The 17618-nt window shown below is 42.5% G+C and overlaps 1 protein-coding gene across 10 annotated transcripts in view; it reads left to right on the plus strand.

The window, feature by feature from the left end:
• The first annotated feature begins 15503 nt into the window (after window positions 1-15503).
• The window catches only part of DCLK2 (doublecortin like kinase 2), a 140810-nt gene continuing 138695 nt past the window's right edge, over window positions 15504-17618 (plus strand). For 5 of the 10 annotated variants that reach the window (XR_008958649.1, XM_057310115.1, XM_026499452.4 and 2 more), the window contains exon 1: window positions 15505-16371. Coding sequence is in view for 9 of the 10 variants with exons in the window: in XM_057310115.1 (XP_057166098.1) it covers window positions 15951-16371 (421 nt within the window). In the remaining variant the exon portion in view is untranslated. Of the gene's footprint in view, window positions 16372-17618 lie in introns of all 10 variants that reach the window. The other 5 variants (XM_026499450.4, XM_026499451.4, XM_044384354.3 and 2 more) reach the window with 2 other exon arrangements.

The following is a 17618-nucleotide window of genomic DNA, read 5'->3' on the forward strand; positions in this document are numbered from 1 at the left end:
AGAGCAGCAACTTTGAGAATAAATTTAAAGGTCTCACCTGACCGTACTGGCACCCTGATCTCAGACTTGCAGCCTCTACAACTGTAAGCAATCAATTTCTGTTGTTTATAAGCTACCCAGTCTGTGGGATTTTGTTATAGCTAACTAAATGGACTAAGACAGTTACTCAATCAAGACTTTCTCAAACCCTGCAATCACAATTAATTACTATCTTTTATGAATTTCCATAGGATTTCCTTCACTTCCTCATTACGTCATCTATTAGGCTGTCTTCTGGTGTGGTAGATATTATTTAGTTGGATACATATCTATTTTTATTGTGGTTCTAGCCATTTGGTTGACTCAATAACATGGAAACCTTCTAGCTATAAGCCCTTAGGAACACTGGATTAAAAAATAACCAAAAAAAAAAAAAAAAAAAAAAAAGCAGCTAATTTGTAGCTGACAGAAAGGAATCCTTGAGTGCCAAAACACAGAGGGAATCAACAGCCAGAGTGATAAATATGAGAATTGAGGCTGCAGTAACCTTGGTAGGCTGATGGAAACCCTGTATTGATTTGGTAACAACCAGGGTTTTAATGCCCATCAGGAACAGAAGCCCTCTTATGCCCACCTGAGGGCAAATAGGACCAGAGATGCCTATATAAGGCCAGGACGATCCAAAGCTACAATCTCAGCCAAAGAGGACTAAAAGCTTCAGCCAACAAGATCAAGAAATGACAAAACTGTGCAGGGAAAAAAATTGAGTCTTCTCAGAGAAATAAAAATTCCAAGCCTATTGCTTTAGTTGGTGTATAATCTAAGTTTGCTTTGCCTGGTCCTGCAGGAACCTCCAGCCTAGAAGTTATCGTGGTCTTGGGCCTGGATTGCCTCTGAGGTACCTGGAGGATGTTAATATTAAATTCTGCTATCCATGCAGCATTGGATAACCACAGGCAAAAATGAGCCTCAGTGAATAAAATAAAAATTCACAAGGAGTGCATGAGAATCAGACATAATGCAGTATTTTTACATCTCAATATTCGAATATAAGAAAACAATCTGAAAGAGACCATGTATGTTTTAAAATTTGAAAATCTAAAAAGCTCCAAAAAAATAAAGAAATGTCAATTCACTGTGAAAAAAAAAACAACCCAAATTTTAAAAGAATGAATTAGAACTTTTAGAAATGAATAGTTATTTAGATTTACTACTGGATAAATGAGTTAAACAGCAGATTAGAATCTTTTCATAGATCCATTAATAAACTTGAAAATAGATATGAACAAATTTTCCTGAATGTAGAACAAAAATAAAGAAATAGAAAATATGAAAAGGCAAGGAGAATAAATTTAAAGTTCCAACTTCCATCTAACAGGAATTCCAGAAGGAGAGAATAGGCCGGATATGGGAGATAAAATATTTGGAAAGATAATGTCTGGTTAATAAAGCCAATTGATAAAAGATATATTTTCCTCTTTTACTAGATAATTAGTTGCTTTGGGACACAAACTAATTATTCATATTTATATTCTTAGCGCATTATAAGAACTAATTAAATATTGTTTTAATTAACATTATGTAAGTGTGCACATATCAGTAAAGGATGAATATTAATAAACAAGATGTGACAGGTGTTATTAGAGAAACACAAAGACAATGCTCACTGCTGAAGAATTTAGAGTGAGAAATTACTTCCAGTTGGGATTATTGGAGAACTATTTATGGAAGAGGTTCGTAAGTACCCTTGGACAAGTAGAAGGAAGAGGCTGCGCCTTCCAAACAAACAGGATGATCTAACAAAGGCGCAGGATGGGAGAATGCAAAAGGTGTCCCAGAAAGGGCAAGTAGTCCATTTTGGCTAAAGTGTATATCTACCAAGAAAACAGGCTCTTAACCACAGAGAACACACTGATGGTTACCAGAGAGGAGGTGGCGGGGAGGGGAATGGGTTAAATAGGTGATGGGGATTAAGGAGGGCACTTGTGATGAGCACCAGATGTTGTATGGAAGTGTTGAATCACTATACTGTACACCTGAAACAAATATTACACTCTATGTTAACTAACTGGAATTTAAATAGAAATTTTAAAATTTTTTTAAAAAATAGATGTTACTTGAAAAAAATACAGTGTATATCTAAAGATTAGTTGTGAGAGATCAAGAAAATTAGAGCCAGGTGATGTAGACCCTGAAAGTCAGACTAAATAATTCGGACTAGTAGGTAAAGAAAAGACACCTCAAGTAACTTATTGACGGAGGATTTTCAACAATAGAATGACAAGATCAGAACTGTTGTTAGGAAGATTGATCCAACAGACAATTAGTTACGATATAAACTAGTGGGAAGACATAGGAGTCAGGAAAACCAATTGATTTGTGTGTCCCTAAGGACTCTTAATAGTGACAGAAAACGCAACTCAATCTGGCTTGAACAAATAAGAGTTTTATTAGATCATGTAACCAAAACGCCCAGGGTAGATTGGGCCAGGTATGTCTTTACCCAGTGTTGTATAAGAAAGAATTTGGCTGGCCTTTGTCCCTGGCTCCTAGGAGGTAACCTCTAAATCCTTGGAATTTCCTGAGTAATAAGAATATTTTTATTATTCACAGTGGACCCTGATAGTTTCTGCTAATGAGGTGACTCCTGCTGGGGCCCTCGATAGTTTATGCTAAGGAAATGACTCAGGATGGGGGTTGGCCATGCCAAAAAGACCAACCGTATGATTAGAGGATTATGAATTTCAGCCACGTGATATCAGCTTGATCACCACAGAGGGGAGGGAGTCCGGAGATTGAGTTTAATCATATGGCTAATGAGTCAATCAATCATATCTACATAATGAAATCCTAGTAAAAACCCAAGACAAGGAAGCTTGAGTGAATATCCCTAGTTAGCGACATTCTGTGTGTATTGTTTCCCGTGGTGTGCTGGGCAATTAATACATCGGGACTATGTAGGGAGAGGACACAGAAGTTTTGCATTGGAGACCTTCCCAGACCCTGCCCTCTCTTCTTCTGGTTGGACTCGATTTGTTTGTTTGTCTTTTGCTATGACAAACTGTAATCATAATGGCTGGCTTGAGTTCTGTGAGTCGTTCCAAGTGAATTGTCAAACAGGAAGGGGTAGCGTGACCGCTGAATTTGTAGCCAGTTGGTCAGCCATGTAGGTAGTCTGGGAGCTCCTGAGCTGGCTGCTGTTGCCTGAAGTGATGGCAGCCTTACGGAGGACTACGCCCTTCACCTGTGAAGTTTTGCTTAACTCCAGGCGCTAGTGTCAGAAGTCATCGCATCCAGCGACGCAACGCCCCCGAGGTGGGATCATGCCTGGCTCGCTCAAGGAACAGCAGAGAGGCCCAGATAGCTGGCGTGAGTGCCGGTGACAGTGATACGTATGAGGTCTGACAGGTAGCCAGAGCCAGATCCCGTAGGCAGTGGTTCTCAGCTCTGGCTGCATGTTAGAATTTCCGAGGAGCTTTTTAGAAGAAACCAGTATCCAGGCCCCACACCACGTCAATTAAATCAGAATCTCTTGGGGTGGGCCCAGGCATCCGTAGTTGTATCAGTTCCTCGGGTGACATAGGTCCTGATGCAAGCCCTGGTTGGCAGTAGTGGAAGGACATCAGATATTGTTCTGGGTGTAAAAGGAAGCCAATGATACCTGTTGAGCAGAGAAGTGACATCATCTTTCTTAAAGTTTTAAGACTCATTTGGCTACTGTGTGAAGATTATTCTCTTCTCTAGTGGAACAGACTGGAGGCAGGAGATCAGGTGAGAGATGAAAATAGTTTGGGATAGGGTAGCTCTGTATGTGGCAGAAATGGTGATATAGATGGTATATGTTTTGAAAGAAGACTATTAATTGGAGGTGAGGTATGAGAGAGAAAAAGAAGTCATGGATGAATACATGATTTTTGTTTGTTTGGTTGGTTGGTTGGTTTAAGCAACAGAGTAAAATGTAATGCTATCCACTAGGGCCAAGAACATGTGGTCAACTCGCCAGGATTGAGTCACATGCCAATTGCTGAAGAAAAGGATGGAGTCTTGCCTAAAGCCCATGTACTGAGAGTGGAAGAGGGTATTTCACCAGAATAAAAATCAGGCCATGCCACCTAAAGCAAGGAGAAGAGATGCTGCGTGACTAAGGATGGTGGCTCATTGGAGGTCTGTCAGTTACATTCTAGAGGACACGTAGAGAGTAAAATAAACTTCAAGAAAAACAATTGAGCCCTTCCTCTTCCTTTTTTCCCTTACCAAACAAATCAGAACTAAAGCCATTAGGTGGGGCAAAGGGGTAGCTATACATACATTTATTCCCTAGATCTGTCTACCGAGAGGCCCAGGAGCAGCCAAAACCCATAGAAATGAAAACATCCATTACCCAAATCTTGTCCCCTAAATATCATTCTCCACTAAAAGGAAGAAAAATAACCGATTCCAGGACTAGGGCAGAGCAAGTACCACATGAGTCCAGAACATATAACTGAAAAGAAGTGCTCAAAAATGATGGCGACAGCAAAAGGACATAGAAATCAGCTGAATGAATTGGCCAAATTGGGGATCATTTGAACATTAAAATAAATAACGATATTAAGTTATTACCCATCTTAATACCCATCTTAATACCCATCACCAGCCTATCCCAATCCCCCAGCCCCCTCCCCTCTGAAGCCCTCAGTTTATAATAAAATAGGACACTATGACTCCAAATTGACAAAATAAATGAATAAATTGAAAGTCCAAGGAAGAAGTTTATGTAAGTTTAAAGTGCCTTCCTACAAAATACGTATTAATTACAAAGGGAGGAAGAGTAAATTTCCAGTGAAGAAGACTGGCAGGTACCACTTAAATCAGGCAATCAAAGGGAATATCATGGATGATGAGACAAATTGAAATTGAGCCCCATCCAATATGATACAACAGGAAAAGCACAGCACCACTTCTCTGATATGCCTGCCAAAAATGCGTGATTTAAATCTAGTCCTGGGGCACCTGCGTGGCTCAGTCACTTAAGTGTCTGCTTCGGCTCAGGTCATGATCCCAGGGTCCTGGGTTCGAGTCTCATATCGGGCTCCCTCAGCAGGGAGCCTGCTTCTCCCTCTGTCTCTGCAGCTCCCCCTGCTTGTGCTCTCTCTCTCTCTCTGTCAAATAAATTAATAAAATCTTTTTTAAAAATAAAAAATAAATAATAAATATATAAAATAAATCTAGTCCCGAGGAAACATCAGAAACACCCCAAATTGGGGGACCATACAAAATAGCCTGTAATCTTCAAAATACAAAGGTCATGAAAGCCTAGGAAAGACAGGAAATTTTGTAGGCCAAAGGAGCCTAAAGAGGCATGACATCAAAGCACATGGTGTGGTTCTAAACTGGATCTTTTTACTTAAAAGAACATTATCAGGAGATCTGGCAAAATGTGAATAGGTTTTGAAATTTAGAAGTAGCAATTTTATCGATGTTAATTTCCTGACTTTGATACTTTTGTCATGCTGTGCAGGAAAATGCTTTTATTTATAAAAATATATGATAAATATTTAAGCATGCTAAGACATTATGTTGGCAACTTATTTTCAAATGATTCAGGGAAAAAATGATTTGTGCTGAATTTGTACCTTTTCTGTCAGTTTGATGTTATTAAAAAATTTTTTTAATGACAGTAAACTTAGAGATTATTTTGGATCTACCAGAGAGAATTAATTATAACTAAAATATGAAAAGATCATTTCAGAGCTGGCTGATAACCCTTTGGTCTGTAATCTAATTTGGAGGTTTTTAAAAAATCACTCATTTGTGCCAAATAAAGCGGTGTTTTAAAAAATATATGTATACCAGCAGCAACCTTACTAGTAACTCCATAGGACTTTCTTCAATTTTCATAATAGCTTTTTCTGATATTGAATGTGGGTAAATTTATCGTCTCTGTTCAGAAATCTTGACGACGGTGCATAGACCGAAAGGAATCTGGGGATTGACGACAGTCTCTTGGTGGAGACCTTTAGATTTATTTATTTTTGTCTTCTTTTTTAAAGATTTTATTTCCAAGTAACCTCTACACCCAATGTGGGGCTCAAATTCATGACCTTGAGATCAAGAATCACATGTTCCACTAACTGAGCCAGCCAGGCACCCCCAGCAAACAAGTTTATACCACCTTTTATAAAACGAATACTGGGGTAAAACTTTTGCTCCAGGGAAAGTCTGTCTGTTTTTATTTATTTATTTATTTGTTTTTTATTTTATTATATTGTTAGTCACCATACAGTACATCCCTAGTTTTTGATGTAAAGTTCAATGATTCATTAGTTGCGTATAACACCCAGTGCACCATGCAATACGTGCCCTCCTTAATACCCATCACCAGCCTATCCCAATCCCCCAGCCCCCTCCCCTCTGAAGCCCTCAGTTTGTTTCCCAGAGTCCACAGTCTCTCATGGTTCATTCCCCCTTCTGTTTACCCCCCCTTTCTTCTTCCCTTTCTTCTCCTACCGATCTTCCCACTTCTTATGCTCCATAAATGAGTGAAACCATATGATAATTGTCCTTCTTTGCTTGACTAATTTCGCTTAGCATTATCTCCTCCAGTCCCGTCCATGTTGCAGCAAATGTTGAGAAATCGTTCTTTCTGATGGCTGAGTAATATTCCATTGTATATATGGACCACAGCTTCTTAATCCAGTCATCTGTTGAAGGGCATCTCAGCTCCTTCCACGATTTAGCTATTGTGGACAATGCTGCTATGAACATTGGGGTGCAGAAGGCCCTTCTCTTCACTACATCTGTATCTTTGGGGTAGTGCAATTTTTGCACCCAGTAGTGCAATTGCTGGATCATAGGGTAGCTCAATTTTTAACTTTTTAAGGGACCTCCACACTGTTTTCCAGAGTGGCTGTACCAATTTGCATTCCCACCAGCAATGTAAGAGGGATCCCCTTTCTCCACATCCTCTCCAACAATTGCTGTTTCTTGCCTTGTCATTTTTGCCATTCTAACTGGTGTAAGGTGGTATCTCAGTGTGGTTTTGATTTGAATTTCCCTGATGGCTAATGATTTTGAACATTTTTTCATGTGTCTGTTAGCCATTTGTATGTCTTCATTGGAAAAGTGTCTGTTCATATCTTCTGCCCATTTTATGATTTGTTTATTTGTTTCTTGTGTATTGAGTTTGAGAAGTTCTTTGTAGATCTTGGGTACCAGTCCTTTATCTGTAGTGTCATTCACAAATATCTTCTCCCATTCTGTGGGCTGCCTCTTAGTTTTTTTGACTGTTTCCTTTGCTGTGCAGAAGCTTTTTATCTTGATGAAGTCCCACAAGTTCATTTTTTCTTTTGTTTCTCTTGCCTTTGGAGATGTGTCATGAAAAAAGTTGCTTTGGCCGATGTTGTAGAGGTTGCTGCCTACGTTCTCCTCTAGGATTTTGATGGATTCCTGTCTCACATCGAGGTCTTTCATCCATTTGGAGTTTATCTTTGTGTATGGTGTGAGAGAGTGGTCAAGTTTCATTTTTTTGCCTGTGGCTGTCCAATTTTCCCAGCACCATTTATTGAAGAGACTGTCTTTTTTCCACTGCATGTTTTTTCCTGTTTTGTCAAAAATTAGTTGCCCAAAGTGCCGAGGGTCCATTTCTGGGTTCTCTATTCTGTTCCATTGGTTTATGTGTCTGTTTTTGTGCCAGTACCGTACTGTCTTTGTGATCACAGCTTTGTAGTACAGCTCGAAATCCGGCATTGTGATGCCCCCAGCTTTGTTTTTCCTTTTCAACAATTTTCAGGGAAAGTCTTTGACCAAACCAGTAATAAAAAAAAAAAAAGGTGATTAATGTTAACCACCCATTCAAACAAGTCCAAAATCAAAAGCTTACACATTGTTTGAATTAAGATTAATTAAACTATAAAGCAATTGTGTACTATAATGTTATATGTTAATTGTACCTCGATGAAAAAGAACAAAGCAGTTGTGTGTAGAGACACATCAGGGTCACCATATTTCACTTTCCTGCTGCCTTTCCCCGAACTTTCTAACTTACTTAAAGGATTTCTCACCAAACTGTGGTGCCTGGGTGGGTCAGTCCGCTGAGTGTCTGACTCTTGATTTTGGCTCAGGTCATGATCTCAGGGTTGTGAGATCAAGCCCCACATTGGGTTTTTGAGCTGGGCATGGAGCCTGCTTAAGATTCTCTCTCTCCTTCTCCCTCTGTCCTCCCAACTGTACCCTCCCCCCAACACCCCCCCCCCCCATCCTGGGCTCGCACACTCGCACTCTCTTTCTCTCAAAAAAAAAAAAAAAGTCACCAAATTATGTGACAAACTGGTAAACTGCATGCTATGAGGTAGGTAACTTCAGAACCATTCAGAGAAACAACTGGGCAATTTATAGTGGTTTGCAGAATTTCCATCATGTTACCAGGCCTATCATTTACATATTCAGGCCATGCCAAGTCTATTAAAGGAATCTGAGAAGGCTGAAAAGATTATGATAGTCCTTCTTAACAAGAATTTAAAGGAAAATTATTTGTAATTACTTCGACAAACCCCATTTTCTACATATTTGTAATTATATACCCAGATTTTAGTCGATCATTCTATGTTTTAGTGAAAATAATGTGTCACCTTGGAACAGATCTTTCCTCCAAGTTAGCACCAAGACTTTGTTCCAGGAGGACAAATTTTTCTTTTTTTATTTGTTCTTCTCTGTTTTCAGAAACTGTTGCTGGGCCCAGATCTGTGACAGAGACCTGGGAGGGCTGAGTGATTTGACAGATTTCTCTTCATGAAGACATTGAACTAAGAGTTTGAACCAGGTAAGACTTCAGGAATTCAGGGGTCTTATCACTAGAGGGAGGAATTATAGGAAGAAAAATATTATGATTATTTAGTAATCATAATAGTAACTAATTGTGATTAGTTTCAGGACTGAAGTAAATTAATTTTATAATACTAGCAAACTATTAAAAATGAACATATCAGTTACATTAAGGTATGTAATCTTATCACAAACACATACCTATCTCATCTTTTTAAAAAAGATTTTATTTATTTATTTGAAATAGAGAGAGAGAGTGCGAGTGCACGCACACAGGAGGTGGGGGAGGCAGGGAGAGGGAGAAGCAGACTCCCCGCTGAGCAAGCAGGGAGCCTGATGTGGGGCTTGATCCCAGGACCCTGAGAGGCTCCATCCCAGGACCCTGAGATGATGACCTGAGCCAAAGGCAGATGCTTTACTGACTGAGGCACCCAGGCGCCCCTTACCTGATCTTTTATATAAACAATAAAACATGGTCGATATCAGTAATTTCAAATAGGACTCTGGGAAGTACCAAGGAAAAGCTATGTCTTTGATCCTAAATACATAGCCAAATGAGTATAGATTTATTAAAGGGGACTGAACAAGTATGCATAATATCGCTATTAACATATGTAAAATAAATATATTGTTTTTACACTTGAATATTTCAAATATGAGATACAGAACATTTGTCCTAAAATAACCAGCTACTTTGCATTATAAACCTACTTGTAGGTATAAAAATCATTAATTTTTAATTATAACTTCCTAAAGGGACAGACTTCTTTATGATTAATGAATTTTGAAAGCTTGAGATGAACATTTACTAGAGTTAGCATACCCTGGAGTCAATTTCTGTCTCTGCTGCTTAATCTTTCTCATTTCCTCATCTATAATCTGCTTCTTTAACTAGGTCATAACTACTGATTAATCATCACAAAAGCTTTATTACCCTTTAAGTACTCACGACCATCATTATTTTAATCTCACATACAGAATGACCTGAACACAGTTTGTCACCTTCACTATTTGTATAAACATGGAATGTGCTACTGAGAAGAGGAAGCCACTAAAATCATGATCAATTTTAAGATAATTCTTTTTGAATTTGAAATGGAGCAAAAGGGCTAGATTCAAAGAGTAAATTTCATATTGGGTTTGAGAAATTTAGAAACAAAGTGAGAGTACTGTGGTACTTTTCCATGGTCTTTCACTTTTGATATTATTACACAATTGTTGAAAATCACTGTCTGTGCCTCGACTCCCTTCTATGGAAAGTAGGGACCTTTTAGGGACAGTACTACCTGCCTAGATTTGCTTCTTAGGAAGTTTTCAGAGAACAAAGTTCAAATTTCTAAGAAGAAAGTTGCTATATAATTTGAATGTTTTTGTTATTTTCATCTTAATAATTATTGCAGCTGAACTAGTGAATGACAAAATAACCAAGTATAATTTTGAATGGAAGGAATTTACATAAAAAGTGAGAGTCTTTGTCCCAGACACTTTGTGGAAGTGAAATGTACCCATAGGGAGGACTATTCAACCACAGTTTCTCATAGAAAAAAAAAAAGAAAGGATTTGTGTGCTATATACGTTTAAAGCATGCACATTTGAATTTTTCTTCAGTTCACTTGATATTTCCATAAAAAGTTCAAGTTGGGGGTGCCTGGATGACAGACACACTTGGTTAAGGGTCAGACTCCGTTTTAGCTCAGGGTGTGATCTTGAAGCAGGAGAACTAGGGTCTGGTCTCCCGGAGTCGAAGAATGAATCTCACAGACAAAGGAGAGTGAGTAAAGTGATACAAGTTTATTAAGTGATGATACAGATAAAGCTCTCAGGAGTGAGAGGGGTCCCAACAGGGTTGCCAACAAGGACCTCCACAGACAGTTGTTTATTTAGGACTGACCAGAGAACTTGTGCCCTTACCATTCTTGCGGTATCTTGGCTTGAGTAAAGACTGGTGATAACATCTTTAATGGCTTACTTCTTTTTCTGGTCTGGTAATTCTTTGTTGGTCACAGGTGATTATCATAAAAAAGACACCCATCCCACATGCCTAGGGCGGGGTGCTCCGGGTTTGTTCCCTTATCTCTGGTTTCCTTACACATCAGCATTTTGGGGATTTCCGTGAGCCTGATCACATAGTCCCTTTATCTATCTCTCCCTACCTAGCCCCGCTTGTCCCTCACTCAATCTCCAGGTCCTGAGACTGCGCCCCACTTTGGACTCCATGCTCAGCAGGGAGTCTGCTTGAGACTCTCTCCCTCTGCCCCTCCTCCACACCCCACGGGCCCATGCCTGTGCGCGTCTGCTCCCTCTCAAATAAATAAATAAGCTTTAAAAAAGATTAAACTTGGAATTTTTGAAAGACTTAACCAATAAGCTAAGTTTGACTTTTCCGAACCTGAAAAAATAGCTTTAATCATTCCCTCGCATTTGCAAAGAAGTCATTCACATATTTGTAAAGTACTGTAAGAATCATGATTGAGAAGGGCAGCAAAGCTGCCAAGGTGAAACAACAAATAAGAGAACATTTTGTCTGAATTTTTTTTTCTAGTCTAGGTTCAGGGTATGCAGTAAGGGGAGAAAGTCCCTTTCTGACCCACTTTGCTTTATGCCCTTTCCCATTAAAGTGGGACAAAAATCGCCAGAATTTATAGACATTAAAGATTATGAAATAAAAAATATTGCTCAGTTTCAAAAACTCAAGTCCATAGTCACCAGGCCCTTTCACTGAAAATAGTTGTTTCATCATTTTTGCTTCTGGGAGAAATGTTTGGCACTAGTGAACAGGAATGAAAACATGAGACAGCAGAAAGTCTCAGCGCAGTGCAGTCTAAAAGGTTCGTAAGCATCTTTTCCGTAATAAATAATGGAGCTGGAAAACTGCCTCTAAGAGCAGAAGTTTCTGGCCAGAAGTGAAGACTAGCCAATGCATTGGAAAAGTAAAGTAGCCTGAAGCAAAATCAGCAGATGTTCAAGGCAAGTTTTCTTATGTAAAGCTCCACAAAGAAGTATGTAATGAAATCTCATTTAAACAAATAACGCGAAATAAAAATCTGCACTGTATTTCTTAGTCCAGGTGGAGGTAGGGGGGCAGGGGTGGGGAAGGGAGTTACCATTTGGCTTAGAGGCAGCTCCCAAAATTCTGAAATTGTGATCTAAGGAGAAGTGTAGAGAACAAAAAACAATTAGCTTCCCTTCATGCTTAGTGGAGTTTTTCTGCCCCAAATGGTTTTTAAAAGACCCCCTCCAGGGTATCATCAAGAAAATGTTCATGTTCACTGGATACTTCGTGATTTAAAATTATTACACATCAAGAGCAGAAAGGGGTCCTTTGTAATCATACAAAAATGGAGAAGTGTTGGATTGAAATTCTTAGGTTCTCTGTAGCATAGAAATGAAGCCATTTTTAAAGTACTCAGCACAAAAGTTTTTATTCAGACAAGTGTTAGATTATGAGGGGTGAGGAAAGGGTATGGAGAACCTACCACCAACAGAGAGAAAAGGTCAAGGCTGCCTTCCAAGTGGTGAAGAGGCAGGGCCAGCCCCTCCTAATGAAGCACTTTTAAATCAGGAGCTGGCAGACAGAATTGGTAGACCTCACAACCACCACAGAGAATGAGACCATCTCTGTAATGACTAATGATTAGCAAATCAGATAGTGTTTCTTTGTTAGAAAAAAGGGCTATCTCAACAAGGGAAATACCAGTTGAAATACCCGATTTTGCAAATTCTGCAATGGCTTAAAAGGAGAGAATTTGCTTTGGTTCTACTACAAAGTAACCCAAATTAAGTGAGGACTATCTAGAACCCCCAATTTTGATTGCCTTAGGGTTGTAATGCCAAAACTAATTTTTTCCCACCACCATAAATATTCAAATTTTGGCAAACTGAATCTTCATATATACCATATATATTATGTAAATATCTTATGAAAAGTGATCACATCTTAATTCTTATTTGATTGTTAGGAATAAAATTCTTTGAACAAGTTAATGCAAGAGCAGAAGCAAAATAATTTTAACTAAATAACAGCTTTGAAATTCTTTCTCTTCTGCCCTCACCCTTGTTGAGAAACAGGAATCTTTGTTTAATTTAGGGATATAATGTTAGGGAATAATGTGAAAATATTGGCATATTACATAATTGTCTTCACTATTTAAGAAAGGCCGAATCTTTTACCAGAAATCTTTGAGAAAATGTGTCCTAAAGCTTGAGTGATTGAAGCCTGCATGACCAGCCTGCGAGATGACCCCAAGGAACCCTGACTGCTGGTAGTCATACCCTTGCGTCCCCCACTGAACAGGGCTGAGCTGTGTATCTTACAGGATAGTATGGGAATGATATAAATGATGAGGGAACAAAAGGCAAGCTAAGGACAAAGCAGAAACTGACACCCTGCAACCCCCCCCCCCCCACCATGGGATGCACGTGACATTCCTCAGGCACTCCTGGCTGCCCTAAAGGAAAAAGAAATAGTTAACCTATAGAGACCACAATCCTGCAAGACTTGAGTCTCCTCAGTTTACAAAGGTTTTAGCAGTCTACAAGAAAAAAGCAGTTCTATCAATAACCTAGCTTCCCGAAGGGAATGTAAATACAATTAAATGTCCTTATAATCTGCAGCCTCCAGGAAGTTCCCAACTATCTTCATGTTAATGCCTTACTAGGGGGGTAAACAACCTTAACTTGACAATAGCAAGGCCTCTGGTATCCTGTGAGTCTTCTTTAACATATGAAAGTACTTTCTCAACCCTCCCTGTTTCCTTACCTCCCCCAACCCCGTAGTATATAATCAGCCACCCCTCACAACCCGGGGCAGCAGCTCTTTCTGCCCATGGGTCCTGTCCCCGTGCTTTAAACCACCATTTTGCACCAAAGATGTCTCAAGAATTCTTTCTTGGTCCTTGGCTCTGGACTCTACCCCACTGAACTTCACCTATATTCCAAAACCGTATCAAGGTCATGGTCTAGGGTTGTTAGATGGAGCCCTGTCCCAGGCTCATGCTTGGCAGGGAGTCTGCTTGGGGTTCTCTCCCCCTCCCCCTGCTTGTGTGCTCTCTCTTGCTCTAAAATAAATAGATAAATCTTAAAAAAGAAAGAAAGAAAAAAAAAAAGAAAGGGAGAAAGGGAGTAAGAAAGAAAAAATACTTTTGGAGAAGCCTATCTCCAGAAATTCTTATTTAATTGGTTTGGGTTGAGGTCTATCATGGTCATGGACCTAAGAGTATTTTCAAATTTTTCCCTTTGAAAACTACACTGTAACCTCAGATCAGCTGACTTCCTGGCCTGCTCCAAGCCTGGTTCTAGAAGTGTGCTATGTCTGGGTGTGTCCCTGAGACTGCCCTGGGACTACGACTGTGCACCGAACAGGAATCTTCTGGAGCATTGCCGTGCAAGAGCAACTTCACAGCTGCTGAAGAACTGCATATACTTCTGCCTTTTCTTATTCATGCTTTTCCAGGACTCAATTCATTCCAAGAAAAGTGTCCATGCCTTCCTACCTTCCAGGTCGATTTGGATTTGTTGCCTAGGGCCACTCAAAGAACCAGGTGCTGAATAAATAAGGTTTCAGGATAGCTTACCCACCTGTTAGAGTAGGACCAAACATCTTTTAGCTTCATCTTTCCCTAATGGCAAAATGGAAGTAACGAATGTTTCTCACAAGCCTTTAGGAAATATGTTTTTACTGTTGACCAAACACAAGTAAATTAAGATTTCCAGTATGATGGGTGCTTACAGTTGTTAGACCTACTACTTTAAGAAGCTCAAATTGACAACATTGAATACCACTTGAGTGTGAGTGGGGGAGGGGAGGTATTTGTTTCCTTTACTAATGAATCCCCAGTGATGGAAACAATGCCTGGCACATGGCGAGCTCTTAATAAGTAATTGTTGATTAAATAAATCCCTCAAAACCCAATAACTTCTGATCGTTTATTCATTCAAAGTTACTCAACATCCCATGTTAGCAAATCTGCTATGGAAACTGTTTTATCAAAGGATTTTAAAATAAAGCTTCAAATTTTCTTTTAAAAAATAAATTCTGTGGCCAAATCCAATATCATGTTTCGAATTTCTGCCCTAGTTTGGCCTCGGTTCCTCCTTTGGAGGCTAGTTAGGGATGTGATCTCTGCCCTTGAATCTCCTTCCTTTGTAGTTTTTTTGGCCTGCGCGTTTACGTTTCCCAGGCAGAGGAGCGCGTGCCGCGGCTGCGCCCATTAGCGCGCGGCGCGGGTTTGTAGCTGTCAGGCGGGCGGGGCTGCCTAGGACCCAGGAGGAGTCGATCCTCTCGCGCCGCAGAGCCTCCGCGCTGACCCGTGCGGCCCCCTTCTCTTCGCGCACCCCCTCCCTCCCGCGCTTTGGCAGCCCTTGGGGGGCAGGAACCCCCTCCACCAGCCCCGCCAGCGGGCCGGGCGGGCCGCGGAGTCGGGCGCGGATGCCCGCGGGTGGGCCGGGCCAGCCGGCAGCCAGGGAGGCGGGCTGCATTATTTCCCGCTAGGGCCGGGCTCTGTGGGAGGAAGGGTCTCCCGCACTGCCCTCTCAGCCCGAGCCCGCTCGCGCCGCCACTAGGGCAGGGCCTGCGGGCGAGTCAGGCGGAGGCGCCGCATCCCCGGCCTCCGGCAGGGCTCGTGGGCGGGCCGGGGCCGGGCGCGACGCCCCTGCGGGCCCGCGGCGCCTCTCCCACGCTCCCAGCTCCTCCCCCTCCTCTTCCTTCCTTCCCCTCAGCCTCCCGGGAGCCGCCGGCGGACGCGAGCTGCGGCGGGCGCCCGAGCTTTGTGTGCGCCCGCGGGCCCGGGGCGAACCTCGGGCGGCCCAACTTTGCGGCTCCTGGCCGGCTCCCAGGAGGGAGTTGTGAGGCGTGGCCGGGTGGAGAAGGCGCCGGGGGGTTGGTGCGTGGGGCTCCCCGGCAGGCGGGAGGGACCGAGCGAGCCGTGCTGGACAATGAGCTGGGCAGCTCGACGCTGCGGCCACTTTTAGGGGGGGCGCGGGCCATTCGGCTCCTCGGCGGCTCAGCTGCCCCACCTGCGAGGAGAGGGCGGGATGCCAGAGCCAGGTGTCCCGGAGCCCTAAGGCCCCTCGCGGTCAGACGTCCCTGAACTGATTCTCGCATTGACACTAGGCTACCCGAAGGCTTTGGCTGGGACGTTTTTTGTGGGGGAGCCTTCGGAGCAGCCGTGATGGCCAGCACCAGGAGTATTGAGCTGGAGCACTTTGAGGAACGGGACAAAAGGCCGCGACCGGGGTCGCGGCGAGGGGCGCCCAGCTCCTCGGGAGGCAGCAGCAGCTCGGGCCCCAAGGGGAACGGGCTCATCCCTAGCCCGGCGCACAGTGCCCACTGCAGCTTCTACCGCACGCGGACCCTGCAGGCTCTGAGCTCAGAGAAGAAGGCCAAGAAGGCGCGCTTCTACCGGAATGGGGACCGCTACTTCAAGGGCCTGGTGTTTGCCATCTCGAGCGACCGCTTCCGGTCCTTCGATGCGCTGCTCATGGAGCTCACCCGCTCCTTGTCGGACAACGTGAACCTGCCCCAGGGTGTCCGCACCATCTACACCATCGACGGCAGTCGGAAGGTCACCAGCCTGGATGAGCTGCTGGAAGGTAGGAGGAGAGGGCCCGGCGCGGCAGGTGCGGCCCAGCGCGACAGCAGGTGCAGTGGCCACAGGCTGGCGCGCGCCCGCTTGCGCTGCGCTGAGGGGAGTTTACCGGGTGTTTTCTAGGCGGCCATGGGAATTGTATGGTTCAGTCTGCTTTTCTGTAGGCTCTGTGTGTGTGTGTGGGGGGGGGTGCGCTCCCCCATATATTCTTTCCCAATAGATTCGTCTTTAAAAAAGAAAAAAAAAAAATCCTGGCGGGTTTTGGTGACATCTCTTAAGATTGGTAAACTTGGGGTTTTTGTTTGGTTGGTTTTAGTGCAAACTGTTGGGAAAGGCGGCTCTCAGGTGAGGATCTGGGTAACCCTCTTGCTAATAAGCTTTCTGTTCAGCCCTCTGTGTGGACCTCGGTGCAGGCATCAGTGATGTTCCAGCATTCGGGACCCTGTTGTACCTCCTCTGCTAAGAAGTTGTGCTTGTGAAATGCTCTAGGTTGACTTTCAGCAGAAGTTACATGAGGTCAGGAGGCGTGATTCTAGACAGTGGTTCTCAATCTTGGCTGCACTCTGGATCACTGGGGACTTTAAAAAATTACGGGTGCCTGCACCGTACCCCCAGATATTCAGATGTTTGGGGTGTGATCTGGGCAGTTGGAGCTTTAAAAGTTCCCCAGGTGATTCGATGTGGAGCCAAGATTGAGGATCCCTGTGCTAGAGGGTTTTCCTCATTTGGGTGGTAATGAGCTGAATCAAGGTCAGTCTCTCCTGCCTCCTCCCCTACTGAAAGTAGTTAGTTAGGATGAGAGAGGCTGTTGGAATGAGTAGTTGGGGCCTATTATAAATTAGTAATCTTAGAGTGTCAACCATGCTTCACTCAGAGGTACTGCTTGGCTGTATGTTGTGTCATCCTTGAATTCCTGCAATACTGTATTTATGCTTCTTCTCTTTCAGGGCGAAAAGGCATTACTAGTAGTTAAGAACTCATTTCCAGATCTAAACAGCACCTATAAAGATGAGACAGAACCCACATATATGCTGATTTCATGTTTAAAGACAGTTTGCTCTCATGCATCTTTCTTAATGCAAATGGCTCCTTCCTTGTAGTCATAGCAATATTGGTGTGGCAGGGAAAGGAAACTGAACTTTGAGCCAACTATTTTTTCTTTTTTCTTTCTTTCTTTTTTTTTTAAGATTTATTTGTTTTTTTGAGAGTGGGAGAGAGAGAGAGAGAGAGCGGGGAAAGAAGCAGAGGGAG

Source organism: Ursus arctos, unplaced genomic scaffold (assembly GCF_023065955.2).
Source record: "Ursus arctos isolate Adak ecotype North America unplaced genomic scaffold, UrsArc2.0 scaffold_11, whole genome shotgun sequence".
NCBI lineage: Eukaryota > Metazoa > Chordata > Mammalia > Carnivora > Ursidae > Ursus > Ursus arctos.